At 36.9% G+C, this 17,788-nt stretch overlaps 1 protein-coding gene across 5 annotated transcripts in view; it reads right to left on the bottom strand.

Annotated features, from left to right (window-relative positions):
• LOC147359048 (DNA repair and recombination protein RAD54B) overlaps window positions 1-17,788 on the bottom strand; it is a 118,210-nt gene that overhangs the window by 63,783 nt on the left and 36,639 nt on the right. Inside the window, exons 1-2 of one of the 5 annotated variants that reach the window (XM_086335919.1) lie at window positions 6,117-7,938; window positions 2,237-2,340 (exon numbers count right to left, since the gene is read on the bottom strand). The exons of the other annotated variants lie outside the window; for them this stretch is intronic. Coding sequence (XP_086192045.1) covers window positions 2,237-2,340; window positions 6,117-6,490 — 478 coding nt within the window. The 5' untranslated portion in view covers window positions 6,491-7,938. Of the gene's footprint in view, window positions 1-2,236; window positions 2,341-6,116; window positions 7,939-17,788 lie in introns of those variants that run through there. 5 annotated transcript variants of the gene reach the window in all.

Genomic DNA, 17,788 nt, shown 5'->3' on the forward strand with positions numbered 1-17,788 from the left:
AAATCTCTAGAGAGCTTATTAAAACAAACTGCTGGACTCTCCCCTTCGAGTCACTGATCCAAAAGGAACAGATTTACATTTCTCTCAAGTTTTTAAGTGATACTGATGCTGCTGGTCAAGATGCACTCTTGGTGAACCACTGGTCTACACCAAAGGCCAGGAGCCAGAAACCCAATGGCTGAATGAGGCCCACTCACATGTTTTATGTATTTATTATTTTAAACATTTAAATTATTTGTAAATATCTTAAATATAAAAATTTCTCATAAAAATGCAGATTTCTTGCTTATTTCTGCATATAAAAATTCTGCTAGAGCTGAAGAGTAGCTAACCCCAATTAGTCAAGGTATATGTCCTCATCCAGACTATCACAGCCCTAACTGGCTCTGTGTTCACTTAAAATCACTTAAAAATCACCTGGCTTAGCACTGTATTTGGGCTTATACACTTTGACCCACTTTTTCTCTTCTTCTATGCCTTTCTTCATGCTGCTCACTCTGACATAAACAGCCTTCTCCCCCAAAAGTGTTGAAATCCAACCTACCCCATTTTAAAGCTTAGCTTAAAATAGCCTTCCTCAACAAACCCCTAGCCAAAATAGAAATCCTTAAGTAGTACACATATTAAAGATTTAACAAAATGTGTATGTGTGTTTTAAGAATCAAGGTTTTATTTATTTCCACAAATACTAAAACAGTAATATTTACAGAAACATAAGACTACAGATATCATAAGTTATACACATATAATGTTTTGCTATTTTTAAGTAAAATTTTAATTTTGTTCATTAAAGTTTACTGTGATTTTACTGTGAAAGAAATCTTTTTCAGACTAAGACATTCAAAATGAATCAACATATTAAATCTCAGAGTCAACATATTGGATTGGCCAAAAAGTTATTTTGGTTTTAAGTAAAAATAAAAGACATATTTACTGTACAACATATTCACTAATCAAACTAACTTTTTTGGCCACCTCAATATATAACAGCTCCAACAGTATATCTTATTTTGCAGAACAACAAAAAAAAAGGAGGATGGGAGTAATTGACACAATCCCCCTGATTTCACAATCCACCAATTTTTAAAGACAATTTTAATGAAATAAATGTTTCTAATTTTTTACCATGTAGGATACTTTAGCAGATTTTTTCTTCTATGAAACCGTAGGGGGAGGAAATTACAGAGAAACAAAAACCGAGTGCTGGTCCTTGCTATGCCATAAAGAGCTTTGCTAAACCAAGTAAATCACTGAGTTTTCCCTTGCCCTCAGTTTTATTACCCTTAAATTGAGATGGGAAAAGTGTTCTCCAAATACCTTCTATTTTAGTCTCTAAAATTCTAGTCCCTAACATTTTAGTCCCTAAAATTCTAGAACTTATTCCTTCAAAGAATGAAAGCATAAAAATCAGTGTCATACAGACAAGCTTCTATGAAGCTAGTATTGCTTCTAAATTAGACTAACTTATTAATAAACATCTTGAACTACATACAGCTTTCAAAGTATTAATTAAAAACTTTGAAGATTCAGAACTTTGAAAGATATTTATGTATATACATATGCATTTATATATGTTAATAATCAAAATAAAACATCTTTTGTAAAGCCCAGGAAGACAAAAAATTTATAAGCATGCCATCAGTTTTACTATATTTCAAAGGAAAATTAAATAATCAGAAAATCATGTCAAAAAAGCCTTTTTCATAACAGAGATTAACAATATGTTTTAAGAATATGTACTCTGCTTCAGGATATTCCCAAATGAAACTAACCAGGCCAAAATTAATCAAATTGCAAGATTGAAAAAAAAAATCTCAGAGACTATTATATTCAGGTAGATCATGCCGTAGTCGAATTGCTTTCAGCTTCTCAACTTCAATTTTTGCTCTTAGCAGCTCTTCCTCTAGCTGCTGCCTTCTTTTCAATCCATCCCTCTTCTCCTGAACATATAATCCAAAACTTTTTTGATTTTCTAAAATTATTTGATGCTCCTCTTTCAGCATTTGTAGAATCTGAGGATCATACCCTAATTGTGACCTAAAATTTTCTCCACTCTCATGCCGAAAAAAATCATCTCTCCTTGGAATAGAAGATGGAGACGATGTCATTCTCATATCAACAGAGGAAAGTGATGGTGACAAAGATCTTTCCATTACACGCACTAATTCCTGTTCTTCTCTTTGCTCTAAAGTATCACTCTGTTGAGAATTTAAAACCAGTGGAGGGGGGGGCTTAATGTCTTCTTCTTGCTTCACCTCCACTGTAATAGCAACTGGATGGCGGTCCAACATTACCTGTAGTGAACTGGTACCAGCCTGTGCTTCCTCATCCAAGTTTGCACTACAGCACATAAAAAACCATTATAAAATGTAAATCAAATGAAGACAAGAACATTTTAAAACATAATTTCATATTTAATATACACTAAATTATCAAGGTAAAAAGCAAATTATGAAACAAAAAATATTTTTTAATCCTTGGAATAATAAAGTGACTAAGGCTGGGATTTTAATTATTTTATATATATATATATATTCATTATATATATATATGGCTCTCCCCTATCCTTAACTTTAAAATTGGGCTCTTGAAAGAACAGTAAATTACAAATACTAAACAAGGCTATGGAGGTAAATTAAAAAAAAGTGGCATTTTTAACACTCTCAAAGAGCTATCAATTGTCCCTGTAAGCCTGAGGTTCTTAAATGCTGTAAAGAGTCATTTAACTCATTCTGGGCCTCACTATCCCCACATGGTAGTCCTAGACCTCCTATTTCTGCTCTCCTGAACTGATTAATCTAAAACCCACTGAGGTCCATGACTTTGGAAGGAGGACAGTGGAGGGCCAGTGGACAACACAAGGCAGACTCTCTGAGAGGTACTGATGTCTGCATTTGTCGCACACAGAAAATCAATGTGTATGATTTGGGGTGTGCTCCACTAGCAGGGGGTTCTCCTAACTTTCCAATTTCAAATACAGTGGCGTTTCCCCCTTACCTATCCAGAACCACACGACTCAGGTGCTCTTTAAGCCTTTTAACCAGTGGCCAGGTGAAGTGTACAAGAGCAAGGGTTTACATGTACCACTGAATCCTCAGTACCCAGCATCATACTAGTACTTGGAATCTAGTAGGTACTCGTCATATGCTGAAAGACTGAATAAATGAAATGGTGTTTTTAATGCAATTTTTAATGGTCTCTATATATTGATAGTTTATTAAATTTACATGAAATTTCCATAAAACATGCATTCCTATTAGAGGCAACTACAGTTTTGGCGTAATTAAAATTTTGATATACCAATATTTGTTATGACAAAACACAATGTTCCTTAAAATCCTGTTGGTTTTTAAATAATTTCATGTATAATATTAAGTTGTGAATTAAGAATACATGTTTCTTAGGTTTTTTTAAAAATATGTCTCTGCCTAACTTAAAAACAAAAGTTATAGAGGTGAAAGAGATTATTGGAACATTAATGGAAATGCTACACTTAATATTATTGAAAGAACATTTTATAAATCATAAATAAGTAATACAGGTAAGAATGCATTCCACACGGGTGATTAAAATGCTGGAACAAATTCAAGTAGAACAAAAGGAAAAGAATTCAAACTCTCCATATGTCACTAATAGCATTAAATTGCCAGAAATATCAGATATTTGTCTAAGAGGTACAAATGAAATAAGATATTTAATGTGTTATGAAAAATCTATTTGTATAATAGATTATATAAATTATAATCTTGCCTTTGTGATTTTATGATTTTTGAAAGCAAAAAAAGGAATACAAATGTAATTCAAATTAGTAAGATTTACTTTTACTAACATCTCTAAACCCTCGAGTGGGAAAAAGTTAAAACTACAGCTACAAATGAAATTTTAAAAACCCACATAATTACTTTTCCAAATTAGTATGTATAATAGACTGTAAGACTCACAATTAAACATAGATAATATACTCCCATGTAAATTTAAAATATGCCTTATATCTGTTATATTCCATGCTATTTTAGTTTAAAACATCACAAATAAGGCATAACAAAGTCTAAAAATGACTTAGAGAAAGTCACAAAAATGATCAAACAGAAAAGGACTTTTAAAATTTATGAATATGAATTCTGAGGATCAGATTGGTTATAAAAACACAAAATATAATGATATTAAAGAGAGGCAAAAATAAAGACATAAATCAATGTGAATTGCAGAAACAGCCTTATGAAATAGTTGCATATCTTGAAATACATTAAAAAAAATATGTAGTAACATTTTCCTTATTAAGTATAGAGAGTTTGATGAGATTAACAGGCATATTTATACAGAAGCATATTTAAGATACTGTAATTATAAACTTCTGAGATAATTAAGAGTCAAGATGATGTCAAATAAGTACATTAAATATATAAATATATTAAATGAAAATACTAGTATGGAGAAAGTGGCAGTGCAGACATGCTGACACGAATGTTTTAAGTGGCATATTTCTGATACTCTTACCTTTAAAAACTGAAAAACTGCTTCAACAGTAGGCAGAGAAATGTGTAAATCAATTAACTCATTTTATCAGAGAAATGTTGGTGTCCCAAAAGACTGACTGTGTAGGTATGTATACATATACCATATATACGTAAACAGATACTTGTATCTTTTATATTATTTCTCTTTTACATTACTGTATTTTTAGAATACACAACTTAATAAAACTACATTTAGTTTTAGTTTTCAAATTATAAAAGCCTACAGCCAAAAGGTAGTTTAATACCTATAATGCAAAGCCAATGTTCTTTATGGCTCAAAGAGGTATAAAAATTGAATGAGTATAAAGCAGTCTCACTGTGAAGGGTTTTGACATTCACCATACTGGGATTTAATCATTTGTCATCACAGTGAACAGTTTAAGCAGTGACCCCATGAATTAATGTACTGTGTATCCATGTCTTGGATTCCCACTGGTGTTATCTTTCACTATGCTATCAACTAGAAATAAGTATATTGTAAGAAGTTGGGCTCAAAAATACTATCCTAGTAAATTATCAAAATAACAAATATGTTTGACTAAGAAGGTTTTTCCCATTTCCTCCCTAACTTCAAAAGAATTTCACAGGTAATTAATCATTTTGCTTATATAAAGACTCTTTCACGAACAGGAAAGTACTTTGTAAAGTTAAGTTTGAAAGGTTTCTCAACTAGCAAGGAGTTTACGGTTTGCTTAAATTATTCCAAATGATTCAGAAAAAGCATGAAGCTGCCATTTTTATCTTTTGCTGGGGGTTAAAATCTGAATTTAGCAGTAAGATAATAGTCTTTTAAGATTTCCAGGCTAGTGGTTATGTAGAGCACAAAATTCAACCAAAAACCTGCTTCTAATCCAGTTGCTCTTACTGACATATTAAAATTCATATTTTGATACCCTTGCAAAACACTATGGGAGAGCTTAAAGTGAAACTAGACCATTAATACATAAAAGCAACAAAAGCTTTTATTACGTAATCTGAATTCTTAATTACGCATTAACACCTTTTCCTGTGTTTCCCTGTCTCTTTTGAGTATAAATTAGAAAAATAATTTAAACTGTCTTAACATATACATATGCAATGGTGCTACTAACAAGTTTACTTAATTGTTCATTTCAGGTTTTTAGCTCAATTAATATTCAGTAACTGTAGACAGTGAAAATTCATAATAAAGCCAGAGTCCCATTTCTCCTGAAACTGCTAACTTTATACAAAACTGAAAATCCAATGAAATGTAATCTTAAGTGAAATAAGAAAAAGGTACCTCTCAGAAGCTAATTAAATAAATTAATATTAAAGCTTCAAAAGTTTATGAGGTAATGTCACAAATTACATCCCATTTATTCCTCCCTAACCTTTACTTTTTAGAAACTACAGAAGGAGGGAAGGGGGAAGGGAAGACAATCAACAGTGGCTTAAATCAAATGCAGCAGAAAAATTCCTTATAGCCTCACTTTTCTTGTCTAAGAATGCAAAACAAAGAATCTATTCACTACTCCCGTAGTGGGGATGTTTACTATGCATATCTCTATCACAACTAAGCCAGAGCCCAATAGATAGGAGGCGCCATAATTTTCCACAACAAAATAAAATAAAGCTTACCTTTGTATGTGGTTTCTGTCTCTTACCAGGCAAAAACTGGAAATCTGGGGAATCATCTCCATAACTTTCTTGGTTGGCTCAGAAATATTGCTTTTAAAGTCTGACTGGGTCTCTTTTTGCTGCAATAGCTCCTGTTTGGCATATTCTTTGAGCCTTTTGTAAAGAGTGCGTAGGCCCTGCGCTGTTCGAGGAGGGCGGTCTACTCCAATTGCATTATAGTTAACTGCTATGATATCCCAACATCTATTCTTTTCCACTATCACTGAATGTTTGTTAGTGTGTTCTTCCAGAATTTTAACATATGGCTTCACAAGCTTTAACAAATCAAGCTTTTCAGATAAGGTAAAATTGGAAGATCTAGCTTTTCCTACCATTGTTCTTTTCTAATTAAGTAGGCAGTTTCTGAAACCACCATGCAGCTTTCAGCTCTGCTCAGCTCTTTTCACAAACAGAGAAAGATCAGGCTTAACTAGGCTAGCCTCATTTAGGCCCACGCCTACAGGGGAGGGTTTATTAAAATTCCTCCAGCTTAAGCTGACGCAGGTTCAGGAAATCTGCTTAAGCCAAGCCTGACCTACATAAAGCTTCTCACTGAAGAAGACAGGAAGGCACAAGCAAAACACACTTGCTTATAAAGAGAACAGCTCGAGATAGGATTTAATACACAAAGGTCTAGAGATAAGCATGGAACACAGCTAAAAACTGGCTAATTTAGTGAGAATATCAAATTTCGACACGTTTGCCTAGCTGATAGACTGAAACTGCATTGCAGTATCACTTTAATAAAAACAAAAGAGGAACTGTTTTGTGCTATTTGTTTACAAATCCAGTAGGCAGAAAAATGAAAAAACTAAAGATATGAGTGGTGAGTGCAGTGCTTCCTAACAGAGCCCTTATCACGGTTTCTGAGCTGCTGCTCTCTCTTACAAAATCTGCCTAATGCTGGTCTTGCTGTCAATCAGGAATTGCATATCCTCTAGCTAGTTAGGTTACACCCAGCTCAGACTCCACAGTAAAGCTAAGCTTCTCCTTCATTTTACAGGCTTCAGTAGCCACCGTGTATTTCTTTCCCCCAGTTACTTATGAAAAAATATTTGAACACTAAATCTAAAAAGCAGATAAAAATTATTTTTAAAGCAATGGATTATTCCAGCTGTAACGTACTTTGAATAAGCTAGCCTGCTTTACCACGTGTAGAAAACACCATTCACAGAGAGAACTGCATAATAACGCCTTGAGAGTGCACACAACAAAATCACATTGGCTCTTAGTACTGAGGAGGATTTCTGTTTAGCTATATTCACACAATTTGGACTATGAAAGCAAACAGTCAGTCTAGTCATTTGCAAGGCTATCCATTTGTGTGTTTAGGATATATTTCCTAATCTCTGTCTGAAAACATGATAAATAACAAAGTAAACAAACAAGCCTATTTTCTCGTGATACACATGTTTTTCCAGACAGGAGAATGAATTAGAACATACTTCAAAACAGTTACATTCAATCAAACAATTACTGAACACCTACCTATAATAATGTTCCCAAGCACTGAGAAAGACCCAAGGAAAACAAAGGTAAATACTGAACTGTCAGGGAAGCCCAAATCTAGAAATCTAGATACAGACCCTATCCAAAGAACTGCAGCTCTACAGAAATGCCATACATTTTCAATTACTTTGTTTTTCATTCTTTCCATGGAAGAGAATTAAATTTATTAAGTTCTCACTCTGAGCCAGACAATGTGCTAGAAGCTTTAAACATGTTATTTGTCAGGAAAAAAAGTGAAAGATTGCTGGGTGCACTGTAGGATGATAGGTGTTTTCTGGCACGCTCTAGAGGGTAATCTGATTCTTCAGTGTCTCTAGCCTTTCACTGTTTTTGAGCAGTTTTATCGCTGAGTAAGACTGCAGAAAATAGTCATGTAAATGATTCTGGTCCATAGAGAAGCAAACTGAAAACTGACCTGCTCCAGCCACCTGATCAGTTACTTAAAGGAAAGCAAGAACACAGGATATATACTATCTTTAAATACAAGCATTGTGTTAAGAAATGAAGTGCTAATGAAAACATGAAAAATCATTCAATCTCACTATCAAGGAAATGTATACCAAAAATGATTTTCATTCATAAGACTCGCAAAATTCTTAATGACTGAAAATGTCAAGAGCGGATGAAGGTGCAGGACAAAGTACTATTCAGGAAATGTTCACGGGAGTGTAAAATGGCTTTCGTGATGGCAATCTGAGAGTATCTATTCATAGTTTACATGTGCAAAAACTTTTAAAATTGCAGTAATTTTACTTCTCAGACTCTACCTGGAAAAATACTCAAACACACAAGGCCTTCACACAAGTAGATGCATAGTACTGGGAGCAATCTAAGAGCAATCAGTTGGGAACAAGTTAAAGTCACGAAAGTATATCCATACTATGGTCAACCCCGGGCAGCACTAAAATGCAACAGGCAGACTTCTATGTATTGACACAAAACAAGCTCCAAAATAAATGGCAAGTAAAAAAAAAAAGCAAGTAAAACAAAAATACATACAATATAATTCCATTATGCTTATCAAAAACACCCAAACCTAAATATTTCTGTGGGTACAGAAAATATATATTTAGGTACAGAATGCAGGTCAATACACAGGTAATGACACTCCAAAAAGGTCTAGAACTCCACTGTCTAATTACAGGAGCCATGAGCCACAGGCAGCTATTGAGCAATTTTTTTTTGGCCCTGCGGCACGTGGGCTAGGTTTCCCAACTAAGGATCAAACCCACAGCTGCTGCAGTGGAAGCACAATCTTAACCACTGGACCACCAGGGAAGTCCATCTATTGAGCATTTTAAATGTGGTCAATGGGATGAAGAGGTTGAATTTTTTTATTTTACTGAATTTTAACTGTGCCATGCTGTGCTTCAGTCATGTCCAACTCTTTGGAACTCCAGGGACTGTAGCCTGCCAGGCTCCTCTGTCCATGGGGATTCTCCAGCCAAGAATACTGGAGTGGGTTGCCATGCCCTCCTCCAGGAGATCTTCCCAACTCAGGGATTGAACCAAAGTCTCCCGTATTACAGGCAGATTCTTCATCATCTGAGCCACCAGGGAAGCCCAAGAATACTGGAGTGGGTAGCCTATCTCTTCTCCAGGGGATCTTCCTGACCCAGGAATCCAACCAGCACCTCTTGCATTGCAAGCAGATACTTTACCAGCTGAACTACAAGAGAAGCCCTAGTTTTTAACTGATAAAAACATAATTTTTTAACTGCAGCAGCATATTATTCCATTAAACACAACTTCATTGTCTGGATAGGATTACATTTTTACTTAACCCTTTTGTCATAAATGATTCTATTGTTTCTAGTATTAGAACTCCCTCCTTTGCCAAACTTTAATCAGGCTCCTCTAAGCCTTCTTCTCAACTAGCAAGAATCCTACTAAACCAGTTTACAGACAATCCCCTTACCCTTGAAATCTAACCAAACTGTTGACACTCCCACCTTTAATACCTAACCAAGTTTTTCTCAGTAATTTTTTACCTGACTGCCTTACCCTGCCCATTAGCTACAAACCCCTGTTGTAGTAGCATCTGAGTTCAGTCTCTCTCCCCTGCTGGAACAGTCTTGAGTAAAGTCTTCTTGCCTGTTTTAACTTGTCAGTACAATTTTTCTTGACACTACACATAATCACATCACCAGTGTAGTCAATCTTAAATCAGAGATTCTGCTTGAATGAATTTTTTCTATGCACTGATATAACACTTAATTGATTTGTTTGAATATTTTATGCAAACAGCATAAATTACATTGACACCCTGTGTAAACTGTAATTGATTATTAATGTGAATTACTTATTCTGTCTTAATTAGAATTAATTTTCTAGCTAAAAAATAATGAGCAAAATTTTTAATGTAAAAAAGTGCACTGCTGCTGCTGCTGCTTAGTCACTTCAGTCGTGTCCGACTCTGTGCGACCCCATAGAGGGCAGCGCACCAGGCTCCCCCGTCCCTGGGATTCTCCAGGCAAGAACACTGGAGTGGGTTGCCATTTCCTTCTCCAATGCATGAAAGTGAAAGTGAAGTCGCTCAGTCGTGCCCAACTCTTAGCGACCCCATGGACTGCAGCCTACCAGGCTCCTCCATCCATGGGATTTTCCAGGCAAGAGTACTGGAGTGGGGTGCTATTGCCTTTTCTAGTTGAGCCTTAAACACAGATAAGGTCTGGGACTCAAGAGCATCTCCCCTACAGATGCAATCCCCTCCTCTGTTTTGTTTCTTTAATTGAAGCATAGCTGATTTATAATGTTGTGTTAGTTTCAGGTGTACAGCAAAGTGATTCCACTTTACATACACATGTATCTATTCTTTTTCAGATTCTTTTCCCATTTGGGTTATTAAGGAATATTGAGCAGCACTCCCTGTGCTAAACAGGAGATCCTGGTTGGTTGTCTGTTTTAAATATAACAGTGTGTACACGTCAATCCCAAACTCCTGTTTTAAGAGGAAGAAGGTGCTATGGGCAGTGGATCCCAGCCCGTGTCGCCCCCACCTGGTCCCTACTGATGCAGAGTTAAATGCAGGTGCAGAAGCTAGTACTCTTATTGAAACAATACAGAAAAAAAGACAGAACTAAAGCATATCACCTAGTTCACTTTGAATACCAAATGCAATTTACTAAGCAGAACAGGAATAAGTTGCCCAATACATTTTAAAAGCTTAAAGAAAGTAAACTAAACAATACTAAGAGACAGTGTCAACATAAACATAATAAACCTGACAAGCAATTTCCTCTCAACAAACAAAAACTGAGGAAGTTTAGTCACCTCAAATCAAAATTAAATATCCAGAAATATTTTTAAATAATATGTAGCAAGGTCTGATCTGGCAACTTTGGTCAGCTATAAAATGGTTTCTTGCACTCACAAAAAAAGAAAACCATTTTTAGACAAAGAGATGGTAAAAATATATATTATTTCAGTTGTGGAAATTTTATCAGAATTTATGGAGAAAAGATTTTAAAAGATATTTTAAAAATGAAAGACCTTCATTTAAGCAACCAACAATTGCCTATAGAATATGAGACCTAACATATCGAACATAAATTGATTCAATATTTTTTAAATTGCTAACATTTAAATCCTTTATTTTTAATTGAGTTCTACGATAAAAGAGATACTGCAATGGCACCCCACTCCAGTGTTCTCGCCTGGAGAATCCCAGGGGTGGGGGAGCCTGTTGGGCTGCCGTCTATGGGGTCGCACAGAGTCGGACACGACTGAAGCGACTTAGCAGCAGCAGCCCTATTAACATGAGTCACATTTTATCTCAAAAGATTTTCAAAGTTACAGAGAAATGTTACCAATTCATGACCAAACAGATATATGAACTCATAACACAGCTATATTTTAATCTTCTATATCTGTCAAAGAATTCCAGCTAGACATGGAACAAAAAACAGTTCTACTACAATAGATGCTGCTCTGTTAAGTCTAAAAACCCAGATTTCTTGAAATTTTAAAACAAGAATTAATATTTCATTTATTACTGTTCCATATACATATGAAAATACTTTGTTCAACTTTCGCAGAATCTATGACGAGTGTCACGAATATGTGCTAAATATCTGGAGGACTTCCCTGGTGGTCCAGGGGATAAGAATCCTCCTGCCAATGTAGGGTACAGGGGTTTGATCCCTGGTCTGGGAAGATTCCACGTGCCTGGGGGCAACTATGCCCATACACCACTACTGAGCCCACACTCTGGAGCCCATGCCCTGCAACAGAAGCCACCACGAGGAGCCCAAGCGCTGCATCTGGGGAAAGCCCATGCGCAACAACAAAGACCCAGTGAAGCGAAAAGTAATAAAATAGTTCAGTTCAATTCAGTAGCTCAGTCGTGTCCGACTCTTTGCGACCCCATGAATTGCAGCACACCAGGCCTCCCTGTCCATCACCAACTCCCGGAATTCACCCAAACTCATGTCCATCGAGTCGGTGATGCCATCCAGCCATCTCATCCTCTGTCGTCCCCTTTTCCCCCTGCCCCCAACCCCTCCCAGCATCAGAGTCTTTTTCAGTGAGTCAACTTTTCACATGAGGTGGCCAAAGTACTGGAGTTTCAGCTTCAGCATCAGTCCTTCCAGTGAACACCCAGGACTGATCTCCTTTAGAATGGACTGGTTGGATCTCCTTGCAGTCCAAGGGACTCTCAAGAGTTCTCCAACACCACAGTTCAAAAGCATCAATTCCTTGGTGCTCAGCTTTCTTCACAGTCCAACTTTCACATCCATACATGACCACTGGAAAAACCATAGCCTTGACTAGATGGACCTTTGTTGGCCAAGTAATGTCTCTGCTTTTGAATATGCTATCTAGGTTGGTCATAACTTTCCTTCCAAGGAGTAAGCATCTTTTAATTTCATGGCTGCAATCACCATCTGCAGTGATTTTGGAGCCCTAAAAAATAAAGTCTGACACTGTTTCCACTACTTCCCCATCTATTTGCCATGAAGTGATGGGACCAGATGCCATGATCTTCGTTTTCTGAATGTTGAGCTTTAAGCCAACTTATTCACTCTCCTCTTTCACTTTCATCAAGAGGCTTTTGAGTTCCTCTTCACTTTCTGCCATAAGGGTGGTGTCATCTGCATATCTGAGGTTGTTGATATTTCTCCGGGCAATCTTGATTCCAGCTTCTGCTTCTTCCTGTCCAGCGTTTCTCATGATGCATTCTGCATAGAAGTTAAATAAGCAGGGTGACAATATACAGCCTTGACGGACTCCTTTTCCTATTTGGAACCAGTCTGTGGTTCCATGTCCAGTTCTAACTGTTGCTTCCTGACCTGCATATAGGTTTCTCAAGAAGCAGGTCAGGTGGTCTGGTATTCCCATCTCTTGAAGAATTTTCCACAGTTTATTGTGATCCACACAGTCAAAGGCTTTGGCATAGTCAATAAAGCAGAAATAGATGTTTTTCTGGAAATCTCTTGCTTTTTCCATGATCCAGCAGATGTTGGCAATTTGATCTCTGGTTCCTCTGCCTTTTCTAAAACCAGCTTGAACATCTGGAAGTTACGGTTCACGTATTGCTGAACCCTGGCTTGGAGAATTTTGAGCATAAAAATAACACTTGGAATACATATGGAAATATAAATTCTTGGAACTGGTTAAAAAGAGAACACAATTTATTTATTAATGTTTCTGGTGTTTTGCCAGTGCTCGTTGTTTGGGTCATGAAGAGTTTTATAAATTACTGTACTATCTATAAAATTTATAATTTTTATTGCCTGTGATTATGGGACATAACTCCAATAATCCAACCAACCCAAGACTTTTAACTGAACCAAAGATTTTTTTAAAAAAATAAAAGGGACACTTGCTAAACATTCAAAAATCAAGAACAAAAGCAAAAAATGGCAATGTAATTTATGTTTTCTCATAAATATCATACGGTATATGACTGAGTCAAATTTGAAACTCCAAAGAAAAGAAAGGGATATTTGTGACCTGGTGAGATAGGTAAAATAATATATGTTTAAAATAAAAATTTTCATAAAAATACAAATCAGTAACTGACATTATATATCCCTCTAACATAAACTGACAGAAATTTTAATTATAATTAAGAGTTTTATTTAAATTACATGAAAAAACTACAAGAAAAATTTGAAAAATACTTTGTTGACTTTGAAATTTGGAGCTGCTTTTAAATTTATACAATGTTCTTATGAATTCAGTGTTAATAATATGGAGTTGACACAAGAATTAGTAAATCTGCTTAACTTGGACAGACATGTTTTTGAAAGTTACATGCTTTTATTTCCAAGTCAAATCAATTCTTCTGTAAAAGATGAGATAGTTTTGTTGATGGAGACGTGAATATAATCAAAATTTTTTAAAAACTCAATTCAGCTAGTGAACTTTTACATTATGTTTAGAACTTATTTATTTCATAAATATGAAGTCTAATCAAGAATGCAAAATAAAACTTCAGCATCTAAATTGAGATCTGCTGTAAATGTAAAATACATGGCAGCTGTCAAAGACTCAGTATGAATAATAATAGTTAATAACTTTTATATTAATTACACGTTGAAGTTACATACATATTGAGTCGATTAAAATGTATTATCAACATTACCTTCACCTGTTTCTTTATACTCTCTTTAACATGGCTACTAGAAAATTTTTAAATCTTTACATATGATTTATATTCTAGTTCTATTGGGCAGCTTTGGTCAAGAAGGTCAGACACCAAACTAATGACAGCAACTATTACTGGGAGGAGACCAAAAGTGAGGGGAATAGCTTAGAACCTTTCATTTAACTGTATTAAATGGCAGAGACATTTCAGAAAGCAATTAGTAAACCATATTAAAATGTAATTTAAACACATTATGATCTGACAACTGAGAAATATTTGCATAAGTTCATAAGACCACATGCACAAGGATGTTCACTGTAGGATTGTTTTTAATAAAATCGTAAATAAATCATGATGTATTTACACTATGTAAACCCTGCAGCAACTAAAAGGATTCTAAAATGAAAACAAAAATCTTCAAAGCACACCAGTGAGAACTGCAAAGTACTTTCAGCAGGGAATATCTTCATCCTAACCCCCGCCCTAAGAGACCTGACCACGCCTAGGATGGCCTCTAGCAGCCTAAAGGCCCTGTGTCGGGGACAATCTAGCTTCCCCATGAGTTCCATTCCGCAAAAGCTCAGAGCTTCCAAAAGAATTTACTGTTTGTTCTAGCCAACACCCAAGACCATAGGCCCTTGACCTCCCTTTGGTAGCACATTTACTAAAAAGGCTGACAATTGTGAATCCTTCCTCTGTCCCGCTGACATGCTTTGGATCTCCCACAACTCAGGAGTGTCCTTCCCAAGGACCTGAAAGTCACTCCTTTGAAATGCAATTATCAGGAAGAATAGAGCCAAGGCCTTCCAGTCTTGGTGAGAAGGTGGGATCCTAACTTTCATAACTGCCAGCTAGCAGACACAGTGCCTAATCTCATTTACACCAACCTGCTTTTTGCCATTTTTCACTTCCCTGACTCTACTTGAGCACTCTGCCTCCCTCATCCTCCCTTCAAAAGCCCAGTCACCTCTGCAGAAATCAGAATGGAGCTCAGTTCTTGACCCCACTGTCAGGAGTTATTAGATAAAATCTGTTTTAATTGTTTTTAACTAATGTCTAGCTTTGTTCATCTTTGACACTAGTGAATGAAAAAAATCAAGCTGTAGGTAGATATATGTATACTGCATGACATTTATTTGAAATATACCACTCACATCAGTAATTCCAATCTCTTACAGGTAAAATTTATAAGAGCCTAGCTGATGCTGGTGGTAAAGAACCCAAATGCCAATGCAGGAGATGTAAGAGATGAAGGTTCGATCCCTGGGTTGGGAAGATTCCCTGGAGGAGGGCATGGCAACCCACTCCAGTATTCTTGCCTGGAGAATTCCATGGACAGAGCAACCTGGCGGGCTACAGTCCCGGGGGTCACTAAGAGTCAGACACGACTGAAGCGACTTAGCATGCACACACAGCTTTACATATAGTATTTTAGATAGTTGCATGGGGAGAATGTATTTAGGTACATTAATCTCAATGAATGCATGATGTATTTTGAATAAAATGTACTGATGTCTACAACTTTAAAATTCATTTTTTAAAAATAAGACAGACTGAAGGATGAACAGATATGCAATAAAGAAAATACAATAAAATTTTAATTGTGGAACCTACGTGGTTGGTGTTGGGTAGTCAATGTAAAAGTATCAATGTTTCTTTATGTTTCAAAATTATACGTTCAAAAAATTACCCTTAAAAAATAAATACATCTGCTAATATATTTTAACTCTTTAGCTATTAAAAATGTGGGAAGTTTGGACAAAGCCATATTTCTAAAGCAGAATTTAGATAATTAGATCTATTAAATTTAATAAATAAGGAACAACTAACTCATCCCACTAGGAATAACCCCTATTGTACTTTCAGACTGTGCCATCCAGCCTCCAAGGGGCACGGAGTGCCACCCTCAAGCTCTGAGGTGTGGTGTTTTATCCAACATCAGATGTGGCAGGAGGAGTCAGTCCCTCCCAGAGTTGGGGGCTGTAGTGATTTTTTTCCCATGAACTACTTGTTAGATAAAAAGAGTACATGACTACTGAGATTATTTCCGTATTTTAGGAGATTTTTTTCTTTAAAAAGGTATAGATTTTCTATCTTATTAATCTTTGTCTTATCCCAGGTTCTCTGGCAAACAGGGCCTGAAACGATGACTGGAATGCTAAGGCTTTCCTTGAGTATTGCATACACAGGGCATCAAGAGTGAAAAAAAGTAAACTGAGGCAAGGAACCATGTAAAGTCCTGGCTTGGGGACTTCCCTGGAGGTCCAGTGGTTAAGACTCCACACTTCCACTGCAAGATGCATGGGTTCAATCCCTGGTCAGGGAATGAAGATCCTGCATGCTACGTGGACAATAAACAAATAAATACTATTTTTTATAGTGCTGGCTACCACTTTATAACAAGCTATAAAAAGACAGAGTAGGCCACTTGGCAAATGCATCCACCTGGTACTCTCCTCGGAACACCTGACACACTATAAAAAGAAACAGAGTAGTCCATGGAGGGAAAAGAGGAATTTATCTGGCAGGTTCCCTCCTGTCCCCCATTCCTCAAAGACCAAGCTCACACCACTAGGAATAACCTCTACCGCACTTGCAGACTGTGTCATCCAGCCTCCACAGGGGCACGGAGTGCCACCCTCGAGCTCTGTGGTGCAGTGCTTCATCCAAGATCGGAAGCGGAGAAGGAGTCAGTCCCTCGCAGAGTGTGGTTCATCACCTGCAAGGCAGCGGCCACTGTGAGGTACTGGCTCAGGTGAAGCCACAGGCCGGCCTCCAGAGGCAGGGCAAGGGAACACTTGGTCCAGGAGGCACACGGTGTCCAGAGACTCCGAGAAGGCATGTTTCACACCACAGGATGTGAGGAAGTTAAGACTTTTAAAAAATTCTTCCACACGGGGTTAAAAGCCAGGGTGAATCCGAGCCCTGAGAATCATTCTCAGTTATAGCATTTACATCTCATACTTCACCACTGTGCTTTGGGGATGACACCCTGAAATGCTAAGCCTCACAACAGTCAAACCTGGGAATTCCCTGGCGGTTCAGTGGTTACCTCCGGCCCAGGGTTCAATACCTGGTCAGGGAACTAAGACGCCATAAGCCAGGTGGCATGGCCGCCCCCCCCCAAAAAAAAGACAATCAAAACCCAGGTTAACAGGGACCTTGAAAACCCTTACAGAACTGAAAGAAATCTAAGAAGGAAAAACTCGGCGCTCTCCTAAGCTTCTCCTTTACTTTCACACCCCTTCCAACACCCACTGGATATTCTACAATTCAGCTCAATTCTGATGCTATCTACCTGGAGACAGCATCACATATCACAGGTTGGGGCTCAGTCCCACAAGACTGCTCCCACCCCACTTCAGATGCCCATCACAAGCCAGGTTTTCAGCCGTGCTTCTGACCAACCAGCTATAAACCAGGAGTTCCCACGACCCCTCCTCAGGTTCAATCAGTTTGCTAGAGCAGCTCACAGAACCTAGGAAAACAGCTTGCTTACTTTTATAAATTTATTATAAAAGCATATGATAAA

The sequence above is a fragment of the Bos grunniens genome, chromosome 14, assembly GCF_055505025.1.
Source record: "Bos grunniens cultivar Pamir isolate PY7600 chromosome 14, Bosgru_T2T1.0, whole genome shotgun sequence".
In the NCBI taxonomy this organism is placed as follows: Eukaryota; Metazoa; Chordata; class Mammalia; order Artiodactyla; family Bovidae; genus Bos; species Bos grunniens.